Raw genomic sequence first — 20,112 nt, forward strand, 5'->3', positions numbered from 1 at the left:
TAAAAAAAAAAAAAGAAATTTAATTCTTATTCCACCCATTTTACAGAGGAATTAACTGGTTAGAAAACTTGTTCCACATTATACAGCTAATAACTGGCAGAACCAGAATACCAAACCCTTCTTTCTGACTCTCAATCCCATATTTTTACTATACAAAAAAATTGGCAAAGGTATATTGGCACAGTCAATACTAAGCACAAGGGAATAGCAGAGACTTAGCAAGTGGGAAGCCAGAGACCAGAGACTCAACACCAGGATGCCAAGGAATAAAAGATCACTCCTGCTCTAGGGACCAAAGATACATTTATTTCATAATTAATAATATATAAACAGACTATATAAAAATGTTTTTCTTTGGAAGCCTACATTTTTACCTTAACTCTCTGATATAGTATGTGTCATTAACTAATATGTGATGTTACTTAACAAACTGTTAGAGCCTCATGGTCCTTATTTTTAAAGAAAAATAAATAAATTAAAATGAGACAATAATGCTTAACTCAGATAGTGATGGTTGAATAAGACAGTATAAGTTAAGCTGTTTAGCCCAGAACATGGATTCAAAAAATATTAGCTGGTAGTACTAATCATCATCAGTGTTGCTGCCTCCTTAAAATTAAGTGTGTTGGGGTGCCTGGGTGGCTCAGTCGATGAAGCGTCTGCCTTCAGCTCAGGTCATGATCCCAGGGTCCTGGGATCGAGCCCTGCACTGAAGAGCCTGCTTCTCCCTCTGCCTCTCCCCCTGCTCGTGCTTTCTCTCTCTCTCAAATAAATAAATAAAAATCTTAAAAAAAAATTAAGCGTGTTAATTTACCTCATGATTAAAACTAAGAAGGTTTTTATGATTCAGCAAAATAGTTGGGAAATGATTTCTTAGATGAGCAATCCATCTAAGATTTAAGCTAAAATCTGAACTCGAGGTAGAAGGAAATTTTACACCTAATCACTATGGTAGATTACTTGCAGAGATGGCAAAATAATTCCTTCCATCCCTATATATATATATATATATATATATATATATATGTAAGTATATATACCCCCTTTGTAATGTGACTTTGCCACTCCTCCATGAAGTGTAGAATTTATTTTCCCATCTCTTACTTTGGAGTTGGCCTTGTGATTTGATAACAGAATGCAGCAGAAATGACAATGTGCAACTGTGGAGTTTAGGCTTCAAGAGACTCTGCAGCTCCCACTCCTGCTCTCCTGGAAGCCAGATGCTATGTAAAGAAGTTGGAATATCCTGCTGGAGACATATGCCCCAGCCAACAGCCACCACCACCATCTGGGCATATGAGGGAGGATAGTTAGGCTACCCAGGCCCAATCAAACCATCAGATGACTAACATCTATGTGAATGACCCCAGGCAAGGCCAATAGAATAATTGCCTGGTAAACCCAGCCAAATTGCTCACCCACAGAATCATGAGTAAATAATTAGCTACAATCTTAAGCCAGTAAATTTTTGGAGTGGTTTAGTATATGGCAACAGATACCTACGACAATCACCTGTTCGAATTATTTTTCAAATTATTAATGTTTATTGAGTACCATAAGCAAGGCATGAGGCTAGGTGCAGAAAGTAAGCCAAAATATGTAAAGTTTGGCTACTGTCTTGAAATAAGTTCATAATCTTTATCAGGAAGAAATAAAGTATTTAAATAACTATCACACAGGCAAGGGCGCCTGGGTGGCTCAGTTGGTTAAGCGACTGCCTTCGGCTCGGGTGATGATCCTGGAGTCCCGGGATCGAGTCCCGCATCGGGCTCCCTGCTCGGCAGGGAGTCTGCTTCTCCCTCTGACCCTCCTCCCTCTCATGCTCTCTGTCTCTCATTCTCTCTCTCTCAAATAAATAAATAAAATCTTTAAAAATAAATAAATAAATAAATAACTATCACACAGGCAATATGTTAAAAGAGCCAGAGAGTAACACAACCAAATTGTCATAAGAATTAAAAGATAGAATCGTTTCTGCAAGAGGTGATGAGGGAAGGATTTATCACCGGGCACCTGGGTGGCTCAGTTGTTAAGCATCTGCCTTTGGCTCAGGTCATGATCCCAGGGTCCTAGGATCGAGCCCCACATCAGGCTCCCTGCTCCTCGGGAAGCCTGCTTCTCCCTCCCCCACTCCCCCTGCTTGTGTTCCCTCTCTCATTGTGCCTCTCCCTGTCAAATAAATAAATAAAATCTTAAAAAAAAAAAAAGAAGTTAACATTACAGTTAAGCCATGAAGGATTCTGACAGTGGAAGTAGGAGGAGAAGCAATTCTAAGTGAAAGAAAAATGACCCGAGGATAACTGTGGTCCTAGGAAACAGCAAAGAATGTTTGGAAACTTGATAGTAATCCATTTTAGTGGATTATAGTGTATGTGTAGATGTGAGAGAACCATTCTTCAATCAATAAATATCAAGCAGCAACTTTATTCCAGGCACTGCCTACTACTCTGTTATTATGTAATAGATGTGAAAGCTGAGTCACTCAGTAGCCCAAGATCACAGAAAGTGGTAGAACAGGGATTTAAAGACAACCAGTCTGACTCCAGAGCCACTCTACTTTGAGCTGTGTCTCGGCAAAGTCAAAAAGTTATTCAAGGGGGGCGCCTGGGTGGCTCAGTCGTTAAGCGTCTGCCTTCGGCTCGGGTCATGGTCCCAGGGTCCTGGGATCGAGCCCCACATCGGGCTCCCTGCTCGGCGGGAAGCCTGCTTCTCCCTCTCCCATTCCCGCTGCTTGTGTTCCCTCTCTCGCTGTATCTCTCTCTGTCAAATAAATAAAAAATCTTAAAAAAAAAAAAAAGTTATTCAAGGAAAAACAAAAACAAAACTGGCACCAAACTAAATATCCATCAACAGTTAATGGTAAAATAAATTGTTGTAAATTCATATAGTGGAATACTACATAGCAGTGAAAATAAATGTACTATAGCTATACAAATCAACAAGGAGTTATTGCAAACACTTAACTATTGAGCAGAAGAAAGCTAATTAAGAATATATGTGGTATGGTTGCATTTGCATAAGGTAAAACCAGGCAAAACTACACAATATATTGTTTAGAAATACATATGTATATTGCAAAACTAAAACGAAAGGCAAAGGAACAAAAAGTACAAAATTCAGGACAGTGGCTTTCTCTAGGGAGGGAGAAATGAAATTGAGATTAGGGAGGGGCTCACAAAGTGCTTCAAGAAACTAGTTACATTAGTTTTTCTTAAACTGGATGCTGTTTGTTTCCTTATTTTTCTTTACACGTATAAGTTATATACATCTTGTTTACATGATATATTTATAGATTTCACATAACAACAAGAAAAAGTACTATGGGCTTCAGGAACTGAAATTAATCAGATGTGACAGAGCGAGGACATTTCAAAATGAGAAACTGGCAGAAGCACAGAGGGAGGAAAAGGGTGGGGAGGAGTTGGAGGGAACAGGGGGCAGGTCATTTTTGCAATAATTTATGTTTGTAAGGGAAGTAGTGATGCGGGAAAGTTAGATAATGTTGTGGCCAGAATATGGAGATTTTTGGAAGCTGGCATGAATCATTCGCAAATCTCACTCTGTAAACAATGGGAACTTTGTATCAGGATTCCTTATTTTTAGGGAACAAGAAACAACTATGGCTAACCCAAGTAAAAGGAAAAAGAAAAGAAAGGAAAAAGGCGAGATAGATGGAGAAAGGGAGAGAGAACCAGAGAAATAGAGAAACAGATTGAATAGTTTATTGGATAGGCTACACTATCAAGTGACCAGTCCAGGAACCTGGCAGCTCTGGGGATCTAAATGAGATGAATTGATAGACCAGCTCTTTAGAGCACTCAATTCCTAGTACCTTCTATCGCAGTGTGTCCATCCAAAATTTCGGTTTCTAGTAGAGTATATTAACCTCATGTTACCATCTCTGTGATCTGCTGGGTTCAGTGCTTGCAGCTCACTGGTATACAGGCAACAGAGGTGAGTGAGTAGTTCCCAAAGGAAGGGACATCCAATAGGTTAAAAAAAAAAAAAAGGCCCAGTTTGGATTTTGAGTAAACTGTGGTATGATTACTGTACAAAACCTAGGAATGCCCCTATTCAAACTAATTAATTCTTCAAAATAGACATCTAAACACGTACTAACTAAACCTCTAGAATCGTTCACTTCGTTCCACTGAACTAACATTTTTGTTTTCGGCGACCTTACGTTTATATGTCTCTACAATTGCTTCCCTCTCAGATAATAATTCCAGTAACTGGTCCCCATTACTTTTTTCTTTCCATTTATTCTTTTTAATACAAAATAGGATCATATCACACTGGTCTGTAATATTCTATTTTCACCTAACAATATATCATGGACACCTTTCTTTATCAGTACATACAGATCCACCTCATTCTTTTTAAATGCTCCACAGAATTACATACGGGTATTCCAAAATTCATTTAATCCTTTTCCTATTGATGGACATTGAGATTGTTTTCACGGTACCCATTACTTTTGAGATGGAAGTCAGATGAATCATCCTTTGCGGGAGACGGGCAGAAAATGCTGAAAGAAATATAAGAGCGATGACACTGCGAGATAGGAGCCCGGCGAACCAGTCGAGCGACACCAAGCCGCAGCTGTCGCCGCCGTGAGTTGATGACCAAGATTCCCCGCTTAAGCAGCTCCCTGGGACAGCGTTGTCTGTAGAGCGAAGGATCCCTGAGGACGACGTAGCCGAACTGCACATTGGGAGTTGTAGTTCCGTAGGGAAGAGTCCGAGGGGCGGAGCTGCACATGCGCACTAGGAACTCAGGGCAACAAAGACGGCGGCGTGAGCGCGCGCGCCGGAGAAAGACATGGGCAGGCGTGCGCGTGCGCGGCCACCGCTCGGCGCTACCAGGAGGCTGAGAGGACACAGAGCGGGAGGGGCAGGAGCCACCGACCGCAGGAGGAGGAAAGGGGTTGTGCTCTTGGCCGAGCGTGGAGAAAGGGGCGGGGCCGGCGAGCAGCGCGTGGAGGTGCCGAGCTCCTGGGACCGGCGGGCGCGCGGGCGTCTCTGGCCTTCGCCGTCCCAGTGGCCGCCGCCGTCGCTTGGTCGCCGTCGGTCTGCGGGAGGCGGGTTATGGCGGCGGCGGCAGTGGGAGCTGTGAATGAATTCTCCGGGTGGACGAGGGAAGAAGAAAGGCTCCGGCGGCGGCAGCAGCCCGGTGCCTCCCAGGCCTCCGCCCCCCTGCCTGGCCCCCGCCCGTCCCGCCCCCAGACCGGCCCCCCAGCCCGAGTCGCCGCATAAGCGGAACCTGTACTACTTCTCCTACCCGCTGTGCATAGGCTTCGCGCTGCTGCGTTTGGTCGCTTTCCACCTGGGGCTCCTCTTCGTGTGGCTCTGCCAGCGCTTCTCCCGCGCCCTCATGGCCGCCAAGAGGAGCTCCCGGGCCGCGCCGGCGCCGGCCTCGGCCTCGCCCCCGGCGCCAGTGCCGGGCGGGGAGGCCGAGCGCGTCCGAGCCTTCCACAAACAGGCCTTCGAGTACATCTCCATTGCCCTGCGCATCGATGAAGACGAGAAAGGTAAGTGGGGGGCTGGAGGGAGGGGGCGGCGGCGCCGGGAAGAAAGCGGTGGGGTAGCCCAGGGAGGGCAACACCTGCGTCCCTTCGGGGGCGGTCGGTGCACCCCCGGAATTGATCTCCCCCCTCCCCCGCCGAGGCGGCTTCACCGCAGTGAGACTCTCATCCTCTACGATTCTCAGTTAAACCTCTCCCCTTTCAGGCACCCTAGCTGTCGACTTTGTTTCAGACACCAGCCTTCCCCTACACTTCTGCATGACCCAAGTCCCTATGAGACAGCCAGTCGTGCTACTGACAGTGACAGTTGTCCTGCAGTGACCACACGGATCCTTTCTAGCACTGTAAACAGTGTGTGGCTTCGCTGAGCCAGGTTTCCAAAAGGTTTTGGTATCGGAGAAGCTGTGTCTTGTTATAGGCTTTAATGAAAACAGAGTACTGTAGTGTCAGAAAAAAAGAAATGGTGACTTAATTTTGAAAGGAACAGCTGCATATGATTACAGCTAAATTGGCATTACTTTTTAAAGTTTCGTGACAGTCATTTATCGATATAATGACTCCTTTTTTTTTATAAAGTTCTATTTTAACATGAAACTTTTGTCCCTGTTAGATTTGATTTCATCTAAATCAGTATTCCAAGGTAGCCTCTTCGCTTCTCAATTGAAGTGTTAAATAATGAACAGGAAAAACTTACATCATTGTACATAAAACTTGAAACAAAGATTTATATTTCTTTTATTTTTAAAGTTTATATTTCTGAATGAAGGCAAGAATACTGTATACTTCAGATTCCTTTTAAACTAACATTTTTAAGTCATTCAGTGCACCAAGCGCTGTACTGTTAGCTTTGTATGTGTTCTCTATTTAATCCTCACAATTACCCTGTGAGGTGAAGGTACTGTTGGGATCAGCATTTTACAGATGAACAAACTGAGGCTCAAAAAATTAAAACAGGTCATTCCAAACCTATGCCAATTGCTAATGAACACTTTTTTATGGAAGATGAGAACTAAAGTTAGAAGAAGTCTTGCAACATTTTGAAAATCCCTCCTTTCATCCCTGCCTCCAATATGCAGAGATCTTCTTTTTCCTGTGACTCCCAAAGAACATTTTTGTGTCACACTTCAATTAGGTACTCACTTGCATTGTCAATTAGCCAAAAAAAAAAAAAAACCAACAAAGCAATCTGCAGGTCATTTGTAGTATCTCTTAGCACTGTCAACTGCAGAAACTGTTATAGAATTTAGTTTTGTTGAAACCTATTTCCTCTGTGGAGCCAAGGAGTGAGGAGTATGATATTAAGGAAAGAGGCAGGTATTCATGGTTTTGATTGTAAGGACAGTGGAGTTTAAAAGAGTTCTAGGAAGGGGGTACCTGGCTGGCTCAGTCGGTGGAACATGCGGCTCTTGATCTTGGGGTTGTGAGTTCAAGCCCCACGTTGGGTGTGGAGATTACTTTTAAAAAAATCTATATAAAAAGAGAGTTCTAGGAAAGAGTTCTATTTAAGAAAAAAATACCATGTGTTTGTGGACAGAAGTATTTTAACTGCTTCATTCTGTACCACCTCTTGGAACATCCAAGGATCCCTGGTAAGGGTGAATAAGAGTACCATCATCCCTTCCTAGAGAAGCACTGTTTGAGTGCACTATCCAATTATAGTAGGGTCCTCAGAAGTTTACTAATCTAGGTCAAAAGATGTTTTAGAGTAGAGGGAATATGTTTAAGGGTAGATTTTGTTGTATTTAGGAAGAGAATGCTAGAAAACACAAGGAAATTTTATTTAACACTGGGTGATGGGAGTTGGGAGGTAGAATAAGAGAAGACAAGGATAACCTAGGGATTAAAAAAAAAGACCCGAGGCTCTTAGATTTAAAGAGAAATCAGTTCCATAAGGAGGGATAAGTGACAGAAGTAGAAATCAGACCTTGGGTTTCAAACTTATGACTTATTTTAGAGTATTACTATATGACTACATCTATTATATTTAAATCCTCTAAAATATTTTTAAGTATAAATATTTTCAGCAATCCATGGATCACATACTTGACCCTCTTTCTACTGATGTCTCTATTCAAAGTTTTTTGCTTTATTTATAGTTTAGTTTCTAAAGTAGACATCAGAATGGACTATGATAACTTTTTAGTTGGGGTTATACAACTGATGTATGATATGCTGAAACTAGTTCAAACTGAAACAAATGAGTTAAATATTCATTTTCCTTTAAAAATGAATTAAAAGCTAAGTTTATATTGTCATAGTTCTCTTCTCATATTTTTCCTTTAGAATATTCAAACTTTTTGTACCTTAGCCTTAATCCAGTAGCTGTAAGAGTTTATATTTAGTCTATTTATCTCTCAGCCATCCTTGACAATGTAGAATAAGAGAATTTTATTCTCCTTCTTTCCCGCTGCGTCAGAATATATATGAACGAATAGAAACGAATTGTCTTTAAAGCAGTCTTCAAAGGTTTCCTAACTTTGTGGTAAACCATTAAGGGGCTAGTAATGTCATGCACTGCCATTCCCTTAGTAACTTGACTTCAATTCTAACTATACTGAAAGCCACTTTATTTCATCGGGTAAAGTGGACTATTTCAGACTGTCATGTTGTTAATTAATTGGAACATTTGATGCCTTGAAATAATAAAGGCCAAATTAAATCTTATTTCAATAAAATAGTGTATAAATGTGGTTTATATGGCGACTATTTATTCTGTATTTTATTCTTATGGCATACTCAGCTTTGACACTGAATTTTTTAAAAGGCCTAAATTTGTCTGAAACCAAACTATTTTAAATAAGAATAACACAGCAAATTCTAATTACCTAATGTAAGAATATTTGAGTTCTGTTCATTAAAACAGGCATTTATTGGATACCAGTTTATTTGCAAGGCTTTATGCATTCTAGATCCTGCTTAAGAAAAACTCACTTCCTCTCCAGTAAGATATAAGACAGCATTTGCTATGTGATCATTAAAATGTGTGTATGTTTTCATGCATATTATATGTCTCATTTTTTTCAAAGAGTTAAATAATTTTTTGTATATTTAATTGTTGAACATCCCTGGAAAACTGATAACCTTTTATATCCATTATATGTATGGAGAAACTGATATTTAAGAGTGAACTCACATTAGCAGAACCAGGTGAACAGAAAATTATGCCACTCATAATTTTATACTTTTTGCTTTAAGCAGGTTTTCTGTTTTGTAATGTTAGTACTGGGCCTCTTGGAAATACTTGGGGGAAAAGAGGAGGTTGTCATAGTGGGTCTTTGGATTAACCAGAACATGACCTAACATGTTTGGCATGGCTCCTGCAAGTAGACAAGCCTGAGATCTCCTGGGCAATACAGTGGTGCAGGTTTTCTAGGTGTGGTTTGATTACCTGGAGTATATAGAACTTGACAGTAAGGGCCCAGTATGTTATATGAACGAGAGAGAGCCGGTTTCTCAGGCTTGTAGGGCTGAAGAACCTGGCATCAAGGACAGAATTTGTCTAAATAGAATCCTTTTATATTTATTCCTCATCAGCTCATATTTAAAACATTAGGCTTTTAAAATATTGTCATATAATTTTGTATTACCGTGTAACTCAACTCTCTCACTGTGTCTCTGTCAAATAAATAAATAAAATCTTAAAAAAAACCCAAAACTGCTAAGTCACCATTTTGAAAGGATTGATTTCAGACAATTTTCTTGGGCCTAATGATTCTGCTTTAAAGTTTCCATGATTACAACAAGGAAAGAATTATTCTGATGGATGGATATTTACATAATATCACTCTTTCCCAAAAGAAAAGCGTTACCTTTTATTAAATACACAATAAACGTTTCCCATTTCTCTTCAAGAATATTTAGTGGCGGGGCGCCTGGGTGGCTCAGTCGTTAAGCGTCTGCCTTCAGCTCAGGTCATGATCCCAGGGTCCTGGGATTGAGCCCCACATCAGGCTCCCTGCTCAGCGGGAAGCCTGCTTCCCCTCTCCTACCCCCCTGCTTGTGTTCCCTCTCTTGCTGTGTCTTTCTATGTCAAATAAATAAAATCTTAAAAAAAATAAATAAAAGAATATTTAGTGGCATTTGCACTAAAGAGACAAAAAGGTAGCCACTGTTAGGAACTTTATCCTTTGCTCTGTTTTTAGCTGTTTTTTTAATTGCAGTTTATATTTTTCCTAATGCAGAATACAGTTAAACCCTATAAAACTCACCTGGTAACTAGATTCCTAAGATTATTGTTAATCATCCTGATAACAGTTAAGGGATAGGCAGTCAGTAAATCGATATTAAATTATTGAAAAAGGATCTTCCCTAACCCTTCCTGCCTCTTTTTCACTATCATATTCCCCATGTTCCACCCAATAGTAGTTGGCTTTTTGACATCTGGCAAAGTATAGATTCTCTATTTCTCTACTAATTTTCATCTTTTTTAACCTATAGTACTCCTGGATTTATATAATACCAGTGGAGGTATTAATGTGCTGATGTAGCCTTTTTTTTCTCTTTGTGAATTAACTACTCATGCTAGACAGCCTATAGAATGGAACTTTGAGCACACTCACATCTCCATGGTTGTTCATTCTGGTAAATGAGGAAAGAAAAATATCAAAATCTATGATTTTCCTAGAGACTGTTTTACAGCTATGAAGGTATAGCATAAACATGTTAAACTTATTCATGTATCTTTGCAGCTCTTTGCAAATATTTTATGCTATAATAGAAAAGGAGAGAACTGTTGTTCTGAAGTCAGCTTTGTCAATGTCTCTCAGTCAGCTATCACTAGAACACCTTTGGTTGAACAAGTGGGATTTATTATTGAAGCAGGGAGAACACACACGATGGGAACCATGCATCTCAGGAAAAGGGTGCTAGAAATAACTTACAGGATTTGGGCTTGTATCAGGTGATATTGAGGAGGATTTAAAGAAGCAGGATTTTGCTGTACATTGGATGCTGTCAGGAAGGAGGGGTATTCTGTGATTAAGTATCTTAAATGTGATCTAGAAAGAGGGAAGACCAGAATGAGGCAAAAGCTGTAACTGGTTGAGAAGCACTCATTAGTCTGAAGAGGGGGATGCTTGGTAGTTCATGGCTTGGACAATATTCTTGCCATATCTGTGTTTAGACATGATTATGGAGTGGTCCTGTTTTTGTCTTCATCACAATCACAAAGTGACCTTATCTGATGTTGATGATCTGTGAAATTGTTTATGTTCAAGAGAACACTAGGCCTAGCAGTAATGCCAGGTCAGCTCCTAGTTACACTAAGCCCTACCTGATAGTATTAGGCCAGCTCCTGGATGTCAGGGACTGCTTTTCTCTTTCTCAGCTTTGAGGGTCTAATTTTACCCTTTTTAAATTGAAGTGCCTAGTATCCAAAATGACATTTGAATTCTGACTATTCAAGATCTTGGGCAAGTTACTACACTGAGTTGGTGTTTATAAACTACTTAGTGCCTGCACATAGTAGGTCCTCAGAAAATGGGACTACTGTTATTCAACAATCCTTTTAAGATTATAGCCCCTGCAAGTTATTGTTAAACCTTGATACCTGGTTTCTATTACCCTTTTTAGGATACAGCAGCCGCATAAATGACATTTGAGGAAGAAGGAAAATTATCTAAAGAGTGATATAAAAATATTTTTGCTAATTGTGACCCTTGTTCAGAAAAATACAGATGGAAGTCTCCTCCTAAGCTCACTTAGTATCCTAACTTTGTATTGTAAAAGAGATAAAATTAATCATTTGTACTCATATGTGAATGTAATGCAAGCTTCTCAGAGAATTTGGAAAATAAAGAAAATGCATAGAAAAAAGATAAAATTACCCACTACCCATAGTAAATACAAAATACTTCAAAGAAGATAGATTAATTGACATTCTTAAGGTTTAAAAAAATGTCCAAAACTGAAATGATTTCTTTACATGGGATTCAAAATCTTCCCAATTAAATGGGAAAGTAAGAATTTCCTTCAGAGATAAATCTTGAAGTTGGAAAGTGAATGCAAGTATGACCTTTTTGCTGAATTAAAACACAGTAGAAAGTATCCTTTCTGTAATAGTGAACTATGAGAGAAGTAATCTGGGGGCTATTCATTGATGCTTCATGATCCTGTGGTTTATTAGGGTTTAGCACACAATGAAATCTTTTGTAGGATTTTTTTTTTTTTAAGATTTTATTTATTTGAGAGAGAGAGAGAGCCAGCGTGAGCAGGAGGAGGGGCAGGGGGAGAGGAAGAAGCAGATTCCCCACTGGGCAGGGAGCCCAATCCCAGGACCTCTGGACATACACGGTGCATGCAATTCAGGAGTAGAAGGATTTAAATTAACCAACAGATGTACCAAGTATAATAAAGATAGTGAAAGTAATGTTTATGTGCTTCTTTATTATTTAAAGTATTGTCACATACCCTATTTCATTTGATTTTTGCCACAGCTCATGGTTAGGTGAAAGAAATGGCATCTTGTTTTTAGGTCAGGAGACTAAAGCTCAGAGAGATTAACTGACTTTCCCAAAGTCATACAGCCCCTAAAGGATAAGCAAGGGCTTAAGTCCCCATATTGTAACTTATCACAAACATACATCCTCTCTCTCCACCCCAACTACTTTTGTTTTGACCCTTCTTGTGGCAGTATGGGTACTACTACTATCTGAATGAAAAGATGCAGTAGATAATTCATAACTTAGTCTACTATACTTACCTCTATCTGAAGATGGGTATCATTAGTATTTCTGTTGATTGTACACTAGCATATACTCAAAAATTAAAATAATGGGGGCCCCTGGTGACTCAGTTGGTTAAGCGTCTGACTCTTGGTTTTGGCTCAGGTCATGATCTTGGGGTGGTGGGATTGAGCCCTGCATCGGGACTCCGTAGCTCTGTGCTCGTTGCAGAGTCTGCTTGAGATTCTCTCTCTTTCCCTCTCCTTCTGCCCCTTCCCCTGCTTGTGTGTGTGTGTGCGCCCCCCCATGAATAAATCTTTAAAAAAATTAAAATAATGAACAAATATAAATATAGAAAGTGAAAATCCTCTGTAATCTTACTCTTAGGGAGATGATTACTATTAAGTTACCTGACTTTGTGTATTTATATAAATATAAATATTCATTTGAGGGAAAAAATGTTACATACAAACTGATCTGTAACCTTTTCCTTAGTGTATTGGGACTCTTTCCATTTCAATATACTTTATCTTCCCCTTCTGTTTTTTTTAGTTTTTAAGTAAACTTTGATTAAATTATACATAAAACGCACAATTACTGTAGTGCTTAATGAATTTTCAAAGTGAACATAGCAGTTTGAAACCCTACCAGGTCAAGAAATAGAGTATTACTCCAGAAGCCTGCCTTTATGATGTTCTCTTCCACTTACGACCTTTCTCCATCCTTTGCAAAGGTATCTACAAATCCTAACTCTGACACTATAGATCAGTTTTGCCTGACCTTGAGCTTTGCAAATGAAATCACACAGTATGTGTTTTTTGTGTGTGGCTTCTTTTGCTCAAAATATGCTTGTCACATTATCCTGTGATGTTGCATGTGCCAGTAGTTTTTTCATTTTCATTGCTGTATACCAAGGGTCAGCACAGTGCTTACAATGGGCCAGTTGGTAATTTTTTTTATTTTGTAAAGCATAGATAACCTAAATTTTGCCGTTTTAATCATTTTAGGTGTACAGTTCAATGGCATTAAATACATTCCTAGTGTTGTGCAACCGTCACCGCTATCCATTTCTAGAACGTTTTATCATTCCAAACAGAAACTCTATACCCATTAAACAATAACTCCCACCCATCTTCCTTTCTCCATTCTCCCCTGCCCTCAGTCCTTGATGATTTCTGTTCTACTTTCTGTATCTGTGAATTTGCCTATTTCAGGTACCTTACGTAAATGGAATCATACAGTATTCTTTTGTATCTTGACTTGTCTCACTTAGCATAATGTTTTCAAGGTTCGTCAGCCTTCTTGTAGCATATATCAGATTTCATTCCTTTTTTTTAATTTATTTTTTATTTTATTTATTTATTTTTTAAGATTTTATTTATTTGACAGAGAGAGACAGTGAGAGAGGGAACACAAGCAGGCAGAATAGGAGAGGGAGAAGCAGGCTCCCCGCTGAGCAGAGAGCCCGATGCGGGGCTCGATCCCAGGACCCTGGGATCATGACCTGAGCCGAAGGCAGACGCTTAACTACTGAGCCACCCAGGCGCCCCGATTTCATTCCTTTTTAAGGCTGAATAATATTCCATTATATGTATATACCACATTTTGTTTAACCATTTGTCTGTTGATGGACATTTGGGTTGTTGCCATCTATTGTGAATAATGCTGCCATGAACACTAATATACAGGTATCTGTTTGCTTCCCTGCTTTCAGTACTTTTGAGTATCTACCTAGGAGTAGAATTGCTGGATCATATGGTAATTCCATGTTTAATTTTTTGAGGGACTGCCGAACATTTCCACATCAGTTGTGCCATTGGTTTCCAATTTTTCCACATTTGTTAGTTTCAGGGTTCTTTAAATAATAGTCTTTCTAATGGATGTGAAGCACTGCCTCATCATGGTTTTGAATTGCATTTCCCTAAAGATTTATGATGTTGAGCATTTTTTTCACTTACTTATTGGCCATTTCTATGTCTTCTTTGAAAACTGCCTAAGTGCTTTGTCAGTTTTTGTGTTGGGTTTGATTTTTTATTGAGCCACTTAGGTTTTTGGGGTTTTTTTTAAGATTTTATTTATTTGTTTGACAGAGAGAGACACAGCAAGAGAGAGAACACAAGCAGGGGTAGTGGGAGAGGGAGAAGCAGGCTTCCTGCGGAGCAGGGAGCCCGATTCAGGGCTCGATCCCAGGACCCCGGGATCATGACCTGAGCTGAAGGCAGACGCTTAATGACTGAGCCACCCAGGCGCCTCTATTGAGCCATTTAGTAAATATTTTAAGCTCTCTGTCACAATACTTTAAGCTCTCTGAACACTCAAAACTCTCATACAGTAGGTCTGATCTAGTAAAGTTTTTTTTTTAAGATTTTGTTTATTTATTTTAGAGAGAGAGAGCACATGCATGAGCAGGGGAAGGGGCACAGGGGGAAGGAGAGGAGGAGGGAAAGAATCCCAAGCGGACTCAGATCTGAGCGCAGAGCCTGATGCAGGGCTCAGTCTCAGGACTCTCAGATTATGACCTGAGCTGAAATCAGAAGTCAGATGCTTAACCGACTGAGCCACCCAGGTGCCCCCCCAGTAAAGTTTTATGTACAAAAACAAGTGGCTGACAGTATTTGACCTTTGAGCCGTTGCTTGCCTTAGATTATGTAGTTCACTAAATTATTAGCTAATAATTTCAAGTATAACAGTGAATGTAAGTTTCTGCCACCCCAATCTTCTTTTGATTTGATAAGTTTGAGTGTTAGTTGGGGCTATAGAGGTAAGAGAAATGTGTAAGGGAAACTAAGAACTGTAAAGTATCTTGAGGGCCTTTTGTGTCTTGGAGAGCATTGGAAGGTTTGATTTTTCTCCCATAATTTAGTCAAAAGGGTGATCAGTGGACAGTAGGGGCTGTAGTTTCCCTTACCTTAAGGGACTTAAGTGATTTGAGTATGATTTCCAGCCCTTGTGCAAGCTGGCCTAGTTCTTAACTCTTCAGTAATTCAGGGTCCCAACCCAAATCCTGGAATCTTTGCTGCTACTTCTCCTGGGCGTGCCCTGAAATTCACATTTGGTCAGCTTAGTTCTTTGAGTCTGCTGAAAGCTCTGCTTAGTTTCTTGGCCACTTTTGTCTTCAGAATTGGCAGTTGCTTCAAGTACAAATGTGCCCCAAATGCCAGGCCCACTTCTTTTGGCTTTTTTTTCCTTTCCATATTTTGGTAATTTTTTTTTTTAAGATTTTATTTATTTATTTGAGAGAGCGAGAGAGAAATAGCTTGACAGGGGAGAGGGTCAGAGGGAGAAGCAGGCTCCCCAGTTAGCAGGGAGCCCGATGCGGGACTCTATCCCAGGCATCCCGATTTTGGTAATTTTTGAAAATAGCATCCTAATGAATGTGACATAGTTCCTTTCCAAATTTGGGTAATTTCCACTGTTTTGAAAACTCTTTGATCCCTTCAAACAGATGTTTTGAAAAGAATTTTCTCCCTTTTGTCTTCTAATCTAATTTTACTCTTGTAAAGAAAATTATTCGAAGCCACAGTGAATATCCTTATACATAAATGTTGGGAGTATTGCACTTTTTTTTTTTTTTAAGATTTTATTTATTTATTTGAGAGAGAGAATGAGATAGAGAGAGCATGAGAGGGGGGAGGGTCAGAGGGAGAAGCAGACTCCCTGCCGAGCAGGGAGCCCGATGCGGGACTCGATCCCGGGACTCCAGGATCATGACCTGAGCCGAAGGCAGTCGCTTAACCGACTGAGCCACTCAGGCGCCCGGGAGTATTGCACTTTTTAAGAGTCAGATTTATTGAGGTATATTTTACATATAGTAAAATTTAATCTTTTTTTAGTAGTCTGTACTTCACTGAGTTTGACCAACAATTGGGTAACCACGACAACAACTGAAATACTGAATGTTTTATTACCCCAGAAGCTCCTTTGTGCCCCCTTGTAATCAGTCCCCTTGCCTTCCCGTTAGCCCCTGGCAGTTACTGATCTGATCCCTATAGTTTTGTCTTCACTGAGTGTTGTATAAATGGAATCATACAATATGTAGCCTTTTGTGTCTGGCTTCTTTCATTTAGCATGTTTTTGAGATTCATCCATGTTCCTACATTTACCAGTAGTTTGTTCCTTTTTACTCTAATATTCTGTGTATGGATGTACCACACTTTGTTTATCCATTCACTAAATGATGGACATCTGGGTTGTTTCCAGTTTTTAGCTCTTATGAATAAAGTACCATAAACATTCATGTACTGGTCTTTGATGTTTTCATTACTTTGGGTAAATACATAGAAGAAGGGATTGCTGGGTCATATGGTAAATATATGTTAATATCATAAGAAACTACCAAACTCTTTTCCAATGTGGCTATACCATTTTGTATTCACACTTGGAAACATATGTGTGATCCATTTATATTTTGTCCTATACTTTTAAGTGCTTTAAAAATTTTTTGAGTATAGTTGACATCTTGTAATTTTTTTCAATTTTAAATTAAGTACTTAGTGGTATCTTGTGATTTTATTTTATAGTTCCCTAACAGCTAATGATGTTGAACATCTTTACTTGTGCTTATTTGCCATTTGTCTCTGTTTGATAAAGTATACATTAGCCGGTCTTTTGCCCACTGTTTTTCAATGAATTAATTGCTTTTTATTAATCATTAATCATTGTATTGTAAGAGTTCTTTATATATTCTGGTTACTCAGCAGAGAGGAAACACAAGTAGGGGGAGTGGGAGAGGGAGAAGCCAGGCCTCCCGCCAAGCAGGGAGCCTGATGCGGGGCTCGATCCCAGAACCCTGGGATCATGACCTGAGCTGAAGGCAGACGCTTAACGACTGAACCACCCAGGTGCCCCAAATAAATAAAATCTTTAAAAAAAAAATTTTTTTTTAAGATTTTATTTATTTATTTGACAGAGACAGAGACAGCGAGAGCAGGAACACAAAGAGGGGGAGCGGGAGAGGGAGAAGCAGGCTTCCCGCTGAGCAGGGAGCCCCATGTGGGACTCGATCCCAGGACTCTGGGATCATGACCTGAGCCGAAGGCAGCCGCTTAACAACTGAACCACCCAGGCGCCCTAAAAAAAATGTTTTAATGAAGTCTAGTTGATCAGTTATATCCTCTTAAGGTTTGTGATTTTTATGTTCTAAATCTCTGCCTAAGCCCAGATCATGAAGAATTTTGTCTGTTTTCTTCTATAAGTTCTATAGTTTTAGGTTTTACATTTAGCTCTGTGATCCATTTCAAATTAATTTTTTCTATGTTGAAGTTTTTGTTTTTGTTTTTTTTGTATATGGATGGTCATTATTCTAGCATCATTTTTTTAAAAAGATTTTATTTACTTATTTGACAGAGACACAGCGAGAGAGGGAAAACAAGCAGGGGGAGTGGGAGAGGGAGAAGCAGGCTCCCTGCTGAGCAAGGAGCCCAATGAGGGGCTTGATCCCAGGACCCAGGATCATGACCTGAGCTGAAGGCAGACGCTTAACTGACTGAGCCACCCAGGTGTCTCAAAAAAAAGAGAAATATCTTACACACATTTTGATTTGCTGAATTTTTAGATCTTTTTAAGTTGTAAACCAGTCATTTGTTTCAAAGAAAATGGATGCGTTACTAAAAGTTACTAAATGCCACACTTGTAATCTCATGTATCAGTTCTCATGATACAATCATTTGTTAAATAAAAACTCTCTCCAGAAGGGAACAAATTACATCAGATTTCAATACAATTGGGTTAAACAGTGGTTTTTATCCCATTATTGAAATCATGTTTATATATTCTAATTGTATGTATTTTAAAATCCATTTATTTAAAATAAATTCTCCCTAATTAAAATTTCTTCCCATAGTATAGTATTTCAGTGGTTATAAGCATCAATACCATGAGATGGCAAACAAATAAAGGATTCACAGCCCTAAAATTTTGAGAAAGATTGACGTCTATACCCCCTCTTAGAAATTCATATGTACATTAGGATGTACTAGAAGTCGTATAGTAATATTTCTCAGATTTATTTGATCACAAAGCACTTTTTCATGTATCAGTTAATAACAGCAAGATTTGGGAAATGTTTAGTATATTCTAGTATATAATGTCTAGTATATATACAAATAATTATTTCTATTTTAAAGCAGGACAAAAGGAGCAAGCTGTGGAATGGTATAAGAAAGGTATTGAAGAACTAGAAAAAGGAATCGCTGTCATAGTTACAGGACAAGGTAAGATTATATTTATATTTGTTTCATAGCCAACCCAAATTCTATTCACATGGTTGCCCTAATTTCAATACAGCTATCTTACTAAAAGTATTTAACAGATTTTGAAATGTTATTAACATTTATAGATTTACAGTTAATGCTTTATTACCTATGCTAAAATTGAAGTTATAACCAGCTATGCTTAAACTTGATTACCTGGTAGCAGTCAGGCAAAAACCAGTATATTACTTGTGTCATCCTTGAACCCACTGTTGGTGAGTTTTAGCCTCATTTTTAGCTCTGTTTTGAAACCTGGTCCTTCCCTCATTGTTGAGGCAGGGAAGGAGTGGTTAATCAGACTCCCTTTTGTGTTTGTGGGTAATGCTTAACTGCACGTTAGAATATGAGCTATAAATGTCTTGCTTTGATTCACACTTGGCTTTTTAAAACCAAAGAAGTTATTTCTCATCTTTACTTTCTTATCACCTAAAATTAAAAATTAGAGTCTAATGATATCTTTAAATATGTAGGTGACATTTATTGTACACTCTGCTGTGTGCCCAAGCATCACTGTGTGTGCTTCATGTGTATTATCTTTTTTAATTTTCACCACAACCCCACACTCTGAGGCTGCTGCTGTTATCCTTACTTTTCACATAGATAATCTTAAGTACAGAGAAGTTCAGTAACTTGCCTAAGGTCTCATGGCTAGCAAGTAGGTAGGTAGAGTAAGGATTTGAACCCAGGCAATCTGACTTCAGAGCCTGAGTTTTTAAATATGATGCTGTAACTATTGTGTACTATGTGGGTACCACTACTAAATAAAGTATTTCAGTTTATCATAGCTAAAATAAATTCAGAAGGAAAAATTACATAGGCTGAGAATCATAGCATTATGGATCAGTCCACCCAGTGGATGTTTGTTGTCTGGTTGGCTGACTCTACTACTTATATCAGCTAATCTTTAATAATTACAATGTATCTAATTTTGCTAGGTTTTTTTCTCTCCCCTTTTTATTTGAGTACTTCTTTAGCTACTGATGTCCTGCACAAAAGAGAGCAGAATAGAACAATATGGGAGGTTAGGCCTTTGAGACTTTTCATGAGTTTATGAGCATGACTTTATAAATTATGTACTCAATGTATTTGTCATTCTTTGTCAGTTGCATGGAGGAAGAGCTAGGAGAAAATGAGTTAATAAGAAAAATAGTATCATTGAATGGAGCATGCCTTTGATTGTATCACTAAGAGAAAAAACAGGGTCAGTTGAACTATGATACATTCTCTTCCTATCACATGAAATTTAACTTTTACTTTATTGCATGTATTGTCTTCATCCTGTTTAGACATAGCTATAACAGCAGTATTAACATCAAGGACCAAATTTGTATCTGCACAGGCAATGACAAACTGTGGTATGAGTACAGCCTGGCTGATAGCTTTAGTAAGTTGGTACTGGTTATAAAACACATCTCTTGGGACACCTGCGTGGCTTAGTCGGTTAAGTGTCTAACTCTTGATTTCAGCTCAAGTCATGATCTCAGGGTTGTGAGATCGAGCCCCGCCTCAGGCTCTGCCCTGGGCATGGAGGCTGCTAAAGATTCTCTCTCTCCTTTTACCCCTCACACCTCTCCCTCTCTGAAACACACACACATACACACACACATACACACACACCCCCCTCAGTTTCAGAGATTTTTTACCATAGGGGGAAAAATACACCTCAAAAATCCAT

General features: G+C 39.2%; 1 protein-coding gene across 5 annotated transcripts in view; it reads left to right on the forward strand.

The window, feature by feature from the left end:
- The first annotated feature begins 4,864 nt into the window (after nt 1-4,864).
- Nucleotides 4,865-20,112, forward strand: part of SPAST (spastin) — a 60,219-nt gene continuing 44,971 nt past the window's right edge. Inside the window, exons 1-2 of one of the 5 annotated variants that reach the window (XM_035000858.1) lie at nt 4,865-5,530; nt 18,312-18,398. In XM_035000858.1, the coding sequence (XP_034856749.1) occupies nt 5,116-5,530; nt 18,312-18,398 (502 nt within the window). In that variant the 5' untranslated portion in view covers nt 4,865-5,115. The remainder of the gene's footprint in view (nt 5,531-18,311; nt 18,399-20,112) is intronic. The other 4 variants (XM_035000857.1, XM_035000855.1, XM_035000860.1 and 1 more) reach the window with 4 other exon arrangements.

The sequence above is a fragment of the Mirounga leonina genome, unplaced genomic scaffold, assembly GCF_011800145.1.
Source record: "Mirounga leonina isolate KUSES-001 unplaced genomic scaffold, KU_Mleo_1.0 Mir_125, whole genome shotgun sequence".
Classification (NCBI taxonomy): domain Eukaryota; kingdom Metazoa; phylum Chordata; class Mammalia; order Carnivora; family Phocidae; genus Mirounga; species Mirounga leonina.